The sequence below is a fragment of the Marmota monax genome, unplaced genomic scaffold, assembly GCF_021218885.2.
Source record: "Marmota monax isolate L192 unplaced genomic scaffold, Marmota_monax_Labrador192_F-V1.1 WCK01_AAM20220418_F8-fsc00346, whole genome shotgun sequence".
Taxonomy (NCBI): Eukaryota; Metazoa; Chordata; class Mammalia; order Rodentia; family Sciuridae; genus Marmota; species Marmota monax.
In genome coordinates this window covers 44,546-59,793 of record NW_026692698.1, presented here as the reverse complement: position 1 = coordinate 59,793, position 15,248 = coordinate 44,546, and the positions used below count along the sequence as shown (strand labels likewise).

At 53.8% G+C, this 15,248-nt stretch overlaps 1 protein-coding gene across 3 annotated transcripts in view; it reads left to right on the top strand.

Annotated features, from left to right (window-relative positions):
* The window catches only part of Znf385c (zinc finger protein 385C), a 52,533-nt gene that overhangs the window by 17,427 nt on the left and 19,858 nt on the right, over positions 1–15,248 (top strand). For all 3 annotated transcript variants that reach the window (XM_046446529.1, XM_046446530.1, XM_046446528.1), the window contains exon 2: positions 6,498–6,749. In XM_046446529.1, coding sequence (XP_046302485.1) covers positions 6,500–6,749 — 250 coding nt within the window. In that variant the 5' untranslated portion in view covers positions 6,498–6,499. The remainder of the gene's footprint in view (positions 1–6,497; positions 6,750–15,248) is intronic.

Here is a 15,248-nt window from a genome sequence, read left to right as displayed (position 1 = left end):
TGGAACCCTGCACCAGTTCCCTGATACCTGGTGAGCTATTGTCCCCTCCCAGTCCTCCTTTTCTGGCAAAGCAGGACTGTGTGGGGGCCCCCCCTGCAAGGCTGACTCTATACTGGCCATCCCACTCCTTTAGGTGGGAATCCATGGCTCCTCTGGGGGTCTCAGGGTATGATTGTGGGGGACCCCAGTTTCCTGGGCCCAGGATGGTCAGGGTGACTGTCATGTATGTCATGTACCAAAGAAAAATGGTTTTCCTTTCTTTTTCCTGGAAAAGTGTCAGCCCTGGGAGGAGGCGAGGGAGGGGGAGGGTAGAGAGGCCAGAATGCTCCCTAGTGACTCCTCTGGGACACTAAGGGGGCATCCAGGCCCAGAAAGGTTCACTTTCTGCTAGGATAGGAAAAAACAAAGCTTCTCAGGGTCAGTGGGGAGGGGCTGGGTCCCATACTCCTTGTCTGTGACCACATGAGTGACTTGGATGAGGCTGCCAGGGTCCTTATCCCGTCCCTGCATCCGAACAGGGAGTCCTGATCCTATTCGCTTGCCAAACCTCAGCTGCCTCATTTGGAGGGCCTCGCGGGCTGTTCTGAGGATGAACAGAGATGGTGTTTCTACAGCGCCCTGCGGGGTGATGGGCACTTGCCACCCAGTGGAGCTTTTCCCAGCCTGGGCCTTCCTGTGGCTAGGGAAGGCTCCCGAGGCTTGGCCTCCAGCCCTTCCACCTGAGAGGCAGCTGCTGTGTTGCCACCACAACTCTGCAGGCAAAGGACCCAGGAGATTAGCTTAGTCCAGCCCTCTCTCTTTTAAGACGGGGAAACCAAAGCCCAGATGGGCAGGGACTGGCCCAAGGTTGGCCAGCCAGCCAGCCAGGCTCCCTTCTCAGAGCCAGGGCCTGGAAGCTGGCTGGGGAAGGCAGGAGGGTGGCTACTGGCAGAGGTAGGGGAAAATGCCAGAGTGTAATTGGGCTCATTAAGGGTTTGCTGAGAGAGCCCTTCATGCCCTGCCAAAGTCTGGGGAGAGGCCTAGAACCTTCCTCTCCAGTGACTCCTTTAGGAGAAACAGTCTTTTCCTGAGGACCTCCTCCCCAGGCTGCTTTGGAGACAACCGGCGCTCCATGCTTTGAGGCCTCCAAAGACCTTTCCCATCCCATCCTCTTTGGATGAACAGGCAGTGACTGAGGACCCCTCTGAAATCCAGGGCCCTGAAGTGGTGAAGATGGAAGCCTGGGGTCCCTCCTGAGTGCTCCCTCTACCCACTGCCCCCAGTTCTACACGGGGTCACAGGCAGACAGAGCCTACCCACCTCTTGTGTGAGCCAGGCTTCCAGGAGGTGGCTGGCTGCACAGCCTCAGCCTACCTCTCAGGGAAGGTGGCAAGCAGATTTATCCTATTCCTGTGTAAATCCCAGACAGAGAGATTCGTGGGTCCACGCATGCTCTTTTTCTCTGCTCTCACTTTATGCTTCCTTCCTGCCTCTTTGGCTCTGGCCCTACCTCTTTCCTCCCAGGTTATGGCACCTGACACCAGGGCCACATGGGAGCTGCGCAGGCCTGAGCCTCCTAGGATCCTCGCTCTGAGTCTGCAGCCCCTGCCCCCCAACCCAGCAGTAGTTCCAATCAGGGCTTTGTGGGCTATAGGGAGTGGTGGGGTAGTGCAGTGGTTAAGGCCTCTGAGTCAGACAAGTGAAAGTCGAGGTCCAGCCCAAGATGTCACAGCCTGCCCGCTCTGATCTGTGGAGTGACAGGTTGATAACAGTGCCCATCTCACGGGGTTGTTGTGAGGCCCTATGTAGGGGCTGGGGGTGTACTCAGTGGTAGAGTGCTTGCCTACCATGTGCGAGGCCCTGAGCTCAATTCCCGGTACCACAAAATATTAATTGATTAGTTAATTAATTAAAATCAAAGAGCTTCTATGGGTGAGGCAGCAGGCACACAGAAAGCCCTCAGTAAGTGTAGCGGTTATTACAAAGAAAAGGTAGCCTAGGCAGCTGAGGGGTGGAGAGGCAAGGAAGCTTCTAGAATCAGCTCTTGCACTGTCTTTCCATTTCTCCTTGAAGCAACTCCATGCCCTGTTCTGGGACTTGATTTACTCATCTGTTAAAAGGAGGGTGGACTAGGCCTTTCCAGTCCAAGTGGAGATCACGCTAGGGTGAGTCATGCTGGTGCTGAGTAGGGCCTAGGAGGGGTGCTGACCTACCCATGTTCAGGGAGCCATTCCACAGGCCCAAGGTGCCCTAAGAATTGCCCACCATTCGTGTTTTCTGAGTGGGAGCCCTGAATCCTAGGAGCAGGCTAGCTCTTGAGGGGACAGCTGGGAAGGCTAGGTCATGCAGGACAGGCCACAGCAGGCCCAGAAGCCTGGCTGGGGGGACACTATTAGCCCAGAATCCAGGCAGCCCTGGGAGCCCAGAGGCTGTATATCATGGAGGTTTAATCAGCAGTGTGGCAGATATTTGTCTGCCGTCTTGGGCCATGTCCCCAGCGTGCCTGTCATAAATTGCACTGAGATTTCAAAATCTCCCTCTCCCTTTGCTGGCAGCCGGCAGCTCTCCTTGGCACCTCCAGGAAAGCCTCATTTCTCTGGGGCCTTCTGGCTCTTGACACCTGGGCCACTCCCCGCTCCCCCCACCCACCCAGTCCCTAACATTAGCACCTGGGCCCTCCTTCCTGCCTCTTCTTCCTGCTGAGAGGGTGCTACTGGAAGGCTCCTGGAAGAGGCAGAAGAATAGTTATGAGGACTGCCATCTAGGGGTGAAAGGATGCCAAGTGCAGGTGGTGGAGACCTTTGCACACAGGGAGGGGAATGACCTCCAACCTGCCTCTTCTGTGGAAAGACCTGTAACTCGGACCCCTGATGTGGCTATGGGGGGAAGCCTAGTTGCCTCTTGAGTGTGGAGAAATGGGGTGGCCTTTGACAGGGTCTCCACCTCTCATCTTCCCTGTAGATGCTCTCTGCGCCACCTGGAAGCTATTCCTGGTACTGCAGCCTGACCACACTGCCCTTCAGCAGGGAAGGGACCCTCAAATCACCAGGCATCTATGACCACTCAGACTTGCAGGCTGTATTAGTTTGCTAGAGCTGCCGTAACAAAATAAAACAAATTGGGGAGAACTCAGCAGAATTTTGTTCACACTTCTGGATGCCAGAAGTCCAAGATCAAGGTGTATGGGCAAGGTTTGTTTCTTCTTCTTTTTTTGGTACCAGGGATTGAACCCAGGGGTGCTTAGCTACTGAGCCACATCCCCAGCCCCTTTTTTATATTTTTTATTTAGAGACAGGGTCTTGCTGAGTTCCTTAGGGCCTTGCTAAGTTGCTGAGGTTGACCTTGAACTCACAATCCTCCTGCCTCACTCAACCTCCTGAGCCACTGGGATTTCAAGTGTGAGCCACGAAGCCTTTCAAGGTTGGTTCCTTCTAAGGATTGTAAAGAAGAATCTGTTCCATACCTCACCCCTAGCTTCTCGGGGGTGGCTGGCGATCTTTGGTGTGTTTGGCTTGTCGATGCTTACTGGATCTCTGCCTTCATCTTCCCATCTGCCTGCTTTCATGTATATATGACACCACTCACATGTACTGGATTTGGGACTTGCCCTATATCAAGATGATTGCAGATTGCATCTTAACTAATGGCATCTGCAACAACCCTGTGTCCAAACGGCCACATTCTGTAGTTCTGGGGGTGAGGATTGCAATATATTGAATCAGTGGTGGGGACACAATTCAACCTAAAAGACACATGAGTCTCAGACATTCAGTGACAGCCTTAAACCATAGTATGGACACAATGACACCCACGCTGTGACAAAGCTACAGTGTAACATGTACACGAAGTGAGTCATACAGATTCATTTTAACAAACTCTGGGGAACAGAGATATTTACAGTGACTCAAGTACAATCATGACAGACACACAGGGTAATGGACAAGGTAACCCCATTCACAAGCTGCAAGACATGGATACTCTGTGGATTGTTAATAGCTGATTTTTTTTTTTTTGGTACCAGGAATTGAACCCAGGGGCACTTAACCATTGAGCCATATCCCCATCCCTTTTTATATTTTATTTAGAGACAGGGTCTCACTAAGTTGCTTAGGACCCCACTAAGTTGCTTAGGACATCACTAAGTTGCTGAGGCTGGCCTTGAACTTGCAATCCTCCTGCCTCAGCCTCTGAGCAGCTGGAATTAAAGGCATGTGCCACTGTGCCCGGCTTAGTAGCTGACTTTTGCAGGATGCTGAGAAGCATTTTACATAGATCAACTCATCTAATCCCCACAATGTATGTATAATTTAGGGTCTGTTACTTATCACCCCGTTTTTCCAGATGTGCAGATAGAAGAAATGAGCTCAGTTTGAACGGCCAGTAAGTGCCTGAGCTGAGATTCAAACCCAGGTGTGGATCAGCATAGAGCTCTGACTCTACCACTGTGCCCCTCTGCTCTGTCTATGTGCAATTCCCATGAACATAATGATGGGCACATGTTACGTGGGCCACTGCCCACAAAAACTCTGAGTGGTTTACTGAGACCTAGGGACGGGGGCATCCAGGGACTGCTGGTGGGGTTTTGGCTGTGGTCTTGGGAAATAATTTTCCTTGTTCAGATGTGGGCTCCACCACTAGATGTGTGGTCTCACAAGAGCATTATGGCATCACATGACTGGTCTTCTGGACAGGGTGAGCATGGGCCTGAGGACACAGGAAATGCCACTAGGGAGAAACATTAATTTGCTCTGGCTGCCTTAGCAAAGTACCACAGACTCCGTGGCTCAAATGACAGAAATTTATTTTCCCACAGTCTGGAAGTTCAAGGTCTGAGATCAAGGTGTCCTCAGGATGGGGTTTTGTTTTTTTTTTTTCAAAGGCCTCTCCTTGTCTTGCAGATGGTCTCCTTCTCCCTTCATAAGATATTCACTCTGTAACTGTATCCAAATTTCCTCTTATAAGGACGCCTGTCATGTTGGGTTAGGGCCCACCCATAGGACATAATTTTAGCTTAATTTAACTTCATTTCTTCTTTAAAGACTCCATTTTAGCCAGGTACAGTGGCACATGCCTGTAATCCCAGCGGCTCGGGAGGCTCAGGCTGGGGGATGACAAGTTCAAAGCCAGCCTCAGCAAAAGCAAGGTGCTAAGAAACTCAGTGACACCTTGTCTCTAAATAAAAATTCAAACTAGAGCTGGGGATGTGGCTCAGTGGCCGACTATCCCTGAGTTCAATCCCTGGTACCAAAAAAAAAAAAAAAAAAAGACTCCATCTTAGCTGGATGTGGTGACATATGTCTGTAACCTAGCAATTTGGGAGGCTGAGGAAGGAGTGTTCCAACTTAGTGAGACCCTGCCTCAGAATAAAAAATTAAAAGAGCTAGAGATGTAGCTCACTGAATTCAAACCCCAGTACCACACACACACACACACACACACACACGGACCCTCTGTCCAGATACAGTCACATTCTGAGGTACTGGGGGTTAGTGCTTCAACATAGGAATCTTTTTTTTTTTTTTTGGTGGGGAGCAGGGGACACGATTCAGCCCATAACAGAAGGGCTCAATCATGCTTCATGCCTAAGCCTCGGGGTTGCCCCAGTCTGGGGGGGGGGGGAGAGAGAGAGAGAGAGAGAGAGAGAGAGAGAGAGAGAGAACCTGCCCTCAGGAAGGCCCTCCTCTGAAGCAGAGGCAGGAAGTATAAGCACAGATTCAGGAAGTGGAAGATGAACATGTTTCAGTCTGAGAACAGGAGCTGGGCAGCCCCTGATTAGAAGTGGTTAGAGGCAGGCAAGTCTCTAAGAAGTAAGTTGGAAAGAAGAGACTGGAAGTTGGGACCTGGAGGGGTAACCTGAGGGTCCAGGTTGGCCGCCTATGTGCTGTGTTCAGCAGACTCAGTCAGCTGGGCCCAGGTCTCTACCCAGAATACCAGCTGTTGCCTCAGCCTGGGTGGCCAGGACAGCAGGGAGCATCTGGATCCATGTGGGGCAGGGGTTGGGATGGCTTCACACACTGTCACCATTTGTGAATGTCACCCTGCTGGGCGCAGGGCACAGGAAGGTTGGGTTTCTGGCCAGAGGCTGCTGTGTCTACAGTAAGCGCCACATGTCACAGGATTGTCAGCGCCCGCCGCAGGGCTGAGAACAGGACTCTAGGTTCCCAAAATATGACTCCACTGGCCTTGCTGCTATGTCCCCAGTGCCCACCTTGTCTCAAGACCTGAGTCTCCGTCTCTGAGGTTTGCTCTGTGGCCTTGCGTTGTTTGGGTGTCTCAGCCTCCCCATGTGTAGGCGTGTCTCACACCCTTCCCCCAGATTCCTGTGTTCCAAGCTTCTCTTCTTGAAATAGACCTCATTATGTTGGTTTTTGCCATCCTTGGTTTGGGGGGGGGTCTCTGAAAACTGGGGATTCACCTGGGACACCCCACTCGGGCATCCCCTGATTGAGGCTGTGTTCCCTCTCTACGTTCACAAACGTTCAGTCTTCATTGATTTATCCCCCTCTCTCTCTGCTCAGGTATGAAGCGGCCATTGAGCCCATCTCCCCTGGGTGAGAAGGAGCCCCCAACATCTGGATCTACTGAGTGCCCCCCTCGGCCCCCAGAACCACCGAAGCCCAAGCGGGAGAGAAAACGGCCGTCGTACACACTCTGTGATGTCTGCAACATCCAGCTGAACTCTGCAGCCCAGGCCCAGGTGCACTGTGGGGGGCGGGCCCACCAGAGGCGGCTGCGGCAGCTCAGCTTGGGGAAGACCCCCTCGGGGCCAGGTCAGTGTCAAGGGGCACTGCTCCCACACACTTGCTCTGGGTCCTCCCCGGGAGATCTGTCTGGACCCTGCTGAGGGCCTCTGGGTCTGTGGTCTCCCTCTGTGGGGTCTTAGGCTCTACGGCTCCCCCGATGGCATTGAGTTCTGTTGTGATCAAGACAAACCCTTCTTCAGGATCTCTCAGTATGTAAGGGTCTTTAGGCCTCCTCTTGAAGAGGTTTTGGTCCCGGGGACTCTCCTGGGGGTTCTTAATCTCTAAGTAGCATTTCTCAAATCTGGACCCTACAGGGAGTCCCAGGCTCCTGCCCTGGTTTCTGAAGATCAGGGGCAGCCCCTCAATTGAGGCTCGGGGAGGCCCATCTTCCCTTGGCTGCCAGACTCCTGGCCAGGATTTCCACCTCTCCCTGGCTGGGGTGACTCTGCAGAGGTTTGGCTCTGCACTGGAGGGGCAGCTGGCTCAAGGCAGCTTTCTGGGGGAAATGGGTGAGTGCATCCATGAGGGTGATGCTGGCTGACAGGCACACGGGCTATGGGCACAGTAAGAATGTGGGCTGCTGACCGGTAGGGAAACAGATTCACAAGCAGGCCCAGTGTGCAGAGATAGGAGACATCCTTAGCCCTGGACCTGGGGTGGCTGGGGAAACCCACCTTGCCGCCCAGCTTGGTAGCTTAGCCAGAGCTACACTGGACTCAGACACCTTGAGAGCTGCCTGTTGTTTAAGTGACACGATGTCCGCCTTCTGCACAGAGAGTATCCTGGGGCTGGAGACCCATAAGACCTAAGTGTCCCCTGCCTACCACTTCACCCCAAGACTGGGGTTGAGCCTGATGTGTAAGGGAGGTTCTTCTTGGGAGCACCAGGAAAGGCCTCTGGAAGGAAGGGGTGCTGAGCCTGGGAACATGGGTGAGGCGACATTCCAGGGGAACTCCAGGCAGAGGTTACAGTGTAAGCAAAGGCCAGGAATGTTCTGGTGGCAGGAACCAGCTCCTCCATCCAAGCATTTGGGGCTGGACACAAAGGGTGCCACTGAGAAAGAGTGTATCTGACGGGTGGATGTTTCTGGAGTGTATGCACATGTGTGGTATGTATTCACAGTCATTTATTCATCAAATGTTTATTGACAGCTTACAAGATGCAAGCTGCTGTTTGGGGGAGTCACGTTTTTTGGGGGTGGGTACTGGGGATTGAACTCAGGGGCACTCAACCACATCCCCAGCCCTATTTTGTATTTTATTTAGAGACAGGGTCTCACTGAGTTGCTTAGCGCCTTGCCCTTGCTGAGGCTGGCTTTTATATATATATATTTGGTTGTAGATCGACACACAGTATCTTCATTTATTTTTATGTGGTGCTGAGGATCAAACCCAGTGCCTCAAATATGTGAAGCAAGTGCTTTACCACTGAGCTACAGCCCCAGTCCCCTGAGGCTGGCTTTGAACTCTCCATCCTCCTGCCTCAGCCTCCTGAGATGCTGGGATTACAGGCATGTGACACCATTCCCAGCCTGGGGGAGTCATGTGTTTTTTAAAGGTATCATATGTGCCTGTCAGGAAAGAGCTGTCTAAATAACTCCACTTGCAGATAGTAACAGACCTCATAGAGGTGGGTCTTGGGCACTTCAAGACGTCAGAGGAAGGAGAGAGACATACTGATATGAGAAGTCAAAGAGAGCTGTGACACTGATGTTGGATTACTGGAGAGGGAAAGGGCCTCCCAGGCAGGACCACAACTAGAGCACTACAGGAGGGTGAGTGGCCATGCAGTCACAGGACAGGAAGCACTGGGCAGAGGGCAAGGGGTGAGCCCCATGTGAGGGCCTTCTCACTAGTTGGGCCTTTAGCCTTTGTTCCAAAGGTGATTGGCATTTGGAGCAGAACTTAATGTTTTTAGATGTCCCTGGCAAGGGAGAAGGGTAAATTTTAGGTATACATGAGAAAAAAGGGGGTAGTGTCTAGAAACACATTTTGGAGTTTTTTTGGTTTTTGTTTTCCTTTCGTTACTGGGGGTTGAACCCAGGGGCACTTAACCACTTATCTACATCCCCAGCCCTTTTTATTTTTTATTCTGAGATGGGGTCTCACTAAGTTGCTTAGGGCCTTGCTAAATTGCTGAGGCTGTCCTTGAACTTACCATCCTCCTGCCTCAGCCTCCTGAGTTGCCACCACACCAGCTCTGGAGATTTTAGTGTAGCAGGACAGACATAGGTCTCCAGACTTGGTGACCTATGGGATGTGGGGTCAAGACAGAGGGAGGCATCATGGATGATTTTAGCTATGGCAATACTGCAGAGGGCAGCTCAGTTATCAGAAAGGGGGTACTGAGAGGGGAGCAGGACCAGAGGGCCAGAATTGGATCAGATTGGCTTGGGGGGGTCACCTGGAACTCCATTGCAGACTGCGAAATCGGGCCTGGTATGTCATTATCCATCTGGGCATTTGCCCACCCATCACCACTCCGCTAGCCCTGGCCTGGCCCTGTGTGGGATGCCGGGATCCCTGCCTCAGGAGTGCTGGGAGCTGCCTCTGGGCACTTATAGTCTGGGGATGAGCAGACCTGAAACCAGACCTTTCCACCATTCCTGCTGAGAGGAATGACCAGCATCAGGGGAGCATGGGAGAGTAAGGGTTATGCCTAGGGCCACGGAAAAGGGGCCTCAGATTTCTGAAAACTCTGGAATTCTGGGGCTCCAGAAGGATAACCTACTTTCTCCATTGGCCTGATTAACTGGACCTACACTGGACCCTGGCCCTCCAATATTCACATCCTCCACTGGCTCTCCCCTGTCTCCTAGGCTGTCTGTGAGCTGGGCTGGCAGAGGCACAGGATCTCAGGTGTCTGACTATAAATCAGCAAGAAGATGCCAGCAACTCTGCCTGAGCTGGGGGCGGGATGAGGCTTGCCGCCCTCCTGAACACCAATTCTGGCTTGGTCCATGGTGGCGACTGGATCATTGTGCCCCTCTCAACAAACAGCTCTTAGGGTGAGGCCAGCTGGAGCTCCCTAGGGAAAATGGAGAGCCCCACACCTGGTTCAGGAAGGCTGAGGTTAAGTGAGGGGAGGCCTTGACACGCTGCTTCATTCCTAGCCGCTCGCTGTCTGAGACCCTGCGCCACACCTAGACCTGAGGTCTCAGACCTGTAGAAGGCAGGAGGGGCACTTGTTCCCTGGAGCTGTCACTTCCATTAGGGGCCTGTGATGCTAGAGGCTTCCACAGCAACGGGGAGTCACAGGCAATGAGGCGGGACCCTTTCTTCTCCCGCTCATGTCCCTGAGGCCATCTGAGGGAGGGAGAAATGAAGGTGGGGGTGGCTGTCTCCTCTTTGAGCCTCTTTTTTTTTTTTTTTTTTTTTGAGAGAGAGAGAGAGAGAGAGAGAGAGAGAGATTTTTTAATATTTATTTTTTAATTTTCGGCGGGCACAACATCTTTGTATGTGGTGCTGAGGATCGAACCCGGGCCGCATACATGCCAGGCGAGCGCGCTACCGCTTGAGCCACATCCCCAGCCCATTCTTTGAGCCTCTTGCCAGTGCCCAGGTCAGAGAGCTCCTCAGCCAACTCCTGAAATCCTCACTCCCAGCCCTGAGTGAGGCTGGGATCCTCTGGAGGGGATACAGGATGGGGAAACAGCAGGTACCCCATGCTTCCCCCATCTCCCCTCCTCCAGGCACTTCCCTAACTTCCCCTGGCCACCCCACCCACCTGCCCCCCACAGGAGGCCTTTCATCCTTCAGGACAATGTCTGAGGCCATCTTTCATCTCCCTCACCCCCAACAGGTATGGACATCCGAAACACATGTGGTACTAAGGATGACCCCAATGACTCTCTTGACATTGACACACACAGGCACACACATACACCCATCCCACCAGCAACTTTAAGTGTTTTTCAACATCTGCAAAGAGAAAAAAGTGTGCTGGCCCAAGCCTCCTGGCTCTAACCCCAGTACAGACCTTAGGCCAGCACCATGCAAAAAGGAGGAGTGACCTCCCCACTCTGAGCATAGCTCGGAGGGAACTGGTCATAAAGTACTTCCACATGCAGCAGGACATTCCTCCCCACCAGGCCATCCTAGGGACAGATGATGACATTCAGTCCTCACTCTACAAATTGGAATACTGGGACTCAGAGAGGTAAAGTAACATAGCCAAGGCCATACGGCTGCTTTGGCATCCCAGGTGTCTGACTATAAACCCTCTCTCACTCCATGCCACCCGACTTGCCCCCCAGCCCCATTGAGGAGAGCTGCATATATATCAAGAAAGATTGGGCTGCCGTGCCTGGGAGTGGGCAGGAGGAATGCCCACCGCCCCACAGGCTGGTGCCCAGCAAAATTATTCCACAAGTGCTCAGGGCCATGGCCACTCCTTTATCCTATGCCTCCTCTAGCCCAGCTAGGGACGGAAAAAGGAGTTTCCTAAAGCCAACCAGTTCCCACCCTTTTAGACAAGACTAACTGAGCCATCCAATTCAGAGTGGGCCCACCTTCTGTCCCCCCACAGCCCCCCCATCAGCCATTGCAACATAACACTAGAGGGGGAGGATGGATTTCAAGGCTGCAGCTACGGCAGTTGGCAGTCGGTGGCATGTGGAGCCTCACCCCTCCCACCCTGCACCCTACAGGCCCCCTAGCTCCTGTTCAAATCAGTCCCTCCATCTCCTTCCCAAGCTTTGACCACAGAAGTTGGCTGCACTCTGGGCCCTGGAGATCAAAGACCACAAGCTCGGGTCACGCCTGAGTCACTGGCTTGATGAGCTCCTCACCCCGCTGCTCCCCACAGATGGGTTAATTTCAGTCCCATCAGGAGGCCCCGGAAGCCCTCTAGCCTGCCCCCATCCTTTGGCATCTCCCTGGGTTGCTGGCTCCCCCCTCATTGACCCCCCCCATCCTGCGGCCCCTTGGGTGCAACCATTAAAGAAACTGTGCTCCCCCCAGGGGGCCACTGAGAAGTTCTTGCAGTCTAACCAGTGCCTCCTGCTGCATCCTTCTTTGGTGGCAGGTGACAGGTGCCCTGGGCTCTCCCTGGACTCCTGGACTTCCATCACATTCCCTCCCCCAGGTATGACCCTGACCATCAGCACCCTCCCCCAGACCACCAGGAAAGGCAAGGCTGTCTGGGTAGAGAATTAGGGGGCTTAGCTCAGATCCCTGCCCTCAAAGAAGACAAAGATTCCATCTGTATCTCTGGGTGGGTTAATTAGCTCAGGGCTTGAGTTTCTTTCCTCTCCCCACATAAACAACTCCTTCCCCCAGAGCCCCTTCCGAACAAACCTGTTTTCTGGAGCTGCTGCTGCCAGCCCCTCCCCAGACCTGCTTTGTGGTCTGGGTATTGGCTGCTCCCAAGATTATAGGTTATTGTCTGGTGGAGACAGGATGCTGAGGGGGTGGGGGCCAGCACAGACTGGGTTTGGAATGTGAGACTGGATCCAGCTGTGGGTTGGCCGGCTCCTCTTCCCCCTCCGCCCCCCTGCCCTGCCACCAGGTGCTCAGGTGAGTCAAGAGCCACCTTTCAGCAAGAGGAGGGGGAGGAAGGAGCAAAAGGAGAGAAGGGACTAGGGAGGGGTGTGTGGGCCAGGGAGGGGTGTCACAGATTCTGGTTGATCAGGTGAACGACCTCCCTTCCAGACATGGTCCAAGCAGTACATCCAAAGGGGCTCCACTGGTCCCCCGACCCCACGGTCAGTGCTCTGTGACAAAGTGGTAACCCTCCACTAAGCCTCAGTTTCCTCCTTCAGCAGAAGCAGATAAATGGCCGGAAGGGAATGAATACAGCTGGGCAGAGTGTGGGGGCTCCTACAGCATCCCTGAAGCAGCAGGGATAGAACCTTCCAGCAGGCAAGGTGGCCTCGGAACCTTTGTCCCTCAGGTCTCTGTGGACAAGGTCAACCCTTCACTTCAGTGGAAGAGGTGCTAGGCAGGGTCCCTCTGGGAGCAGGAGAGGGGGATGGTGAGTGGACACCCGCTGACACCCTCTCCCATATCTGAGTTCTCCCCTAGCCCCACACTTCCACCCTTGGGGAAGGACATACTCTGCTCTCGCCACCTGCAGTTGGGATGGGGGCAACCAAGGAATGGGCAGCTCCTTCCTGGCAAGGGGGGCCAGGGCCCAGTAATGATGCAGCTTTCCAGCCAGGACCAGGAGTCCCTCCCTCGCGCCCTCCCCTTCTGTCCCTCACATCCCCCTTCCCTCTGTCACTCTGGCTGGGTTTCATTTGCTCCTGCTAGGCGCTCAGCTGCGGTGCCTCCAAAGGCTGAGAATGCTCTTGGGTGAGTGCTGAGGATGGCTGGCCTGGGGAGTGGGAACAGGGGTTAGAAGCTTAGAGGCCAGGGTTTCCCCACCCTCCTCAGCCCTATCCTTTCCCTGCTACTTCTGGTCCCCCAAAGTTGTCTGCCTGAGACACCGGAGCCAGTTAGGTTCAGGGCTGGGCTGGTAGCCCCCCTCTGGTTAAGAATAAGGTTGGAGGGAGGGGACAGGGACAGGGAGGGGACAGGGAGAGCTGGAGATACCCTGCAGGACTTCAGGTCTCTGCACATCTGGACAAATGCAGTCAGGGAGCCTGGATCAAAGGTTTTTTTTGTGTGGAATCACACTTTCAATGCCTCTAAGGGGATAGGGGAGGGGGACAGATTGGAGGGGGCGAAAGAGGGAGCTGTAACTGCTTCAGAGGAGGAGACAGCCCTGCAGACAGGGAGGCTGGGGCTGGTTTTGGGGGCTGCTACTGGACAGCCTGTCCCAGCACTGGGATCGACTGCCCTCCCCATCTATGATCTCCCCATTTGCCTTCCCACACTGGGGTTGCCTGGACATTGTCCAGGGAGACAGCCATCACCCCTCCAGGGAAAGGGCCCCGAGACAGTGGGGCCGGGGGCAGCATCTCTGTGCCGGGGCTTTGGGATCTTACTCCAGCTTGAGGGGCTGGGCATTACACATCCAGAGCCCCAGAGCCCCAGAGGGTGGGAGAACATGGGAAGGAACGCCGGGCCATGATGAGAATCCTACCAGGCAATGTGCAGTAGATCTTGGTCCTTCTCCCACCCTTGCCTTTGGCTCTCTCTCCCCTAGATTCCCATTTTTCTTTGCAGATTTGATTTGATGGAAACAGCAACATTATAATTTGCTATGTGTGTGTGTGGGGGGGGCACATGTGTGTGCCTCTGGGAGGACCCTGTCATGTGCCCTGTAACTTGGGGTGGGGGTGAGAGGAGTGGGAGACATGTCGTGTTCCGCTATATGATTTGACGTCAGAAGCATGTGATTCATAAGAGTGTTTGCACCCACCTGTCTCTGGGCAAATGTATCTGTCTAGGAACCCATGTGTATGCATGTTTGTGTGCTTTGTACACAGATATACAGATGCATCTGTAGGGGTCTGTGTATCTGCCCCTCTGGGTGTGCTTATGTACAAGTATGTCTTTGTTGACTGTGTCTGTGTCTACGTGCATGCTCCCTTGTGGCCTCCGTGGGTAAGTTTCTCTGCATGGGCACCACCTCCATGCCCGCACACTCCAGGGTATAGGGTGTGCCGATGGAAGACTTGGTCTCGCTGTGGGGAGATGTATATTTGTGCCTTGCTGTCTATGCCTACTGCTCTGTGTGGGTGCCTGTGGTCCTCAGGGAGTGTGTCCCTGTGTGTGTGTGTGTGTGTGTCTTTTCTAGTTATGGCACAACAGCAGGATGTGGTTTCCCTAGATCCTCTCTGTTGGGTGGCAGCCAGGCTGATGTTATTTCATAAGACACCTGCTCTGTGCCCCTACCCCAGCCTTTGGTGGAGCCCTGGGGCAGCCTCCATTCCTCCATGTCAGCCTGGTTTGTTCCATCTGTGACCAGAGCCAGCAATCCACCCTCCTAAGGCAGCTGTCCAGTGATCTGTAGCTCCTGGCTGTGGACCCCTGGCCAGGGTTGGGGAGGGACTGCTCTGAAACACTTAGCCAGGGTATATGTTCTGCTGCAAAATGCTATCAGAGAAGAGCCTCCATTCCAATGTTTTTTGGGGTGCAGAGTCTAGACCTGTCAGCCATGTAGTGTGCCATCCTGGGGCAGGTGTGGCGACAGTGGCAGCTCCCTTCATTTGAGTGTAGCCAGGAGCCAGGCAGCCACACGTGTGTGTCCATGTGCCATGGCTCATGCTCTATCCCAGAGGCCCTGGAGGACAGGGATAATAATGGTGACTGTCAGAGGCAGACAGTGGGTGGTGGAGCAGCGCTGTATGAAGGGTACTGGGGAACAGTGCCCGGTAGCTACTGGAGGGGCCCAGGCCTTGATGCAACTTGTACCCTAGCCCTTGTGCAGGAGAGCAATTATGGGGGGTGGGCTGGAAGGCACTTCTGGGGGACTCTGCTGACTGGAAGAAGAGATTGAGTTGCCAAGTTCATTGGCACCTCCTTGATCAACACCCCTCCTCAGTTGCCTCCACACCCAGCCCCTCCTGTGGTCCCCAGACCTATTCCTGTTCTGCCCTTCCTCCTTCCCTCATCACAGATGGGCAGCTCCTAGCTAAGC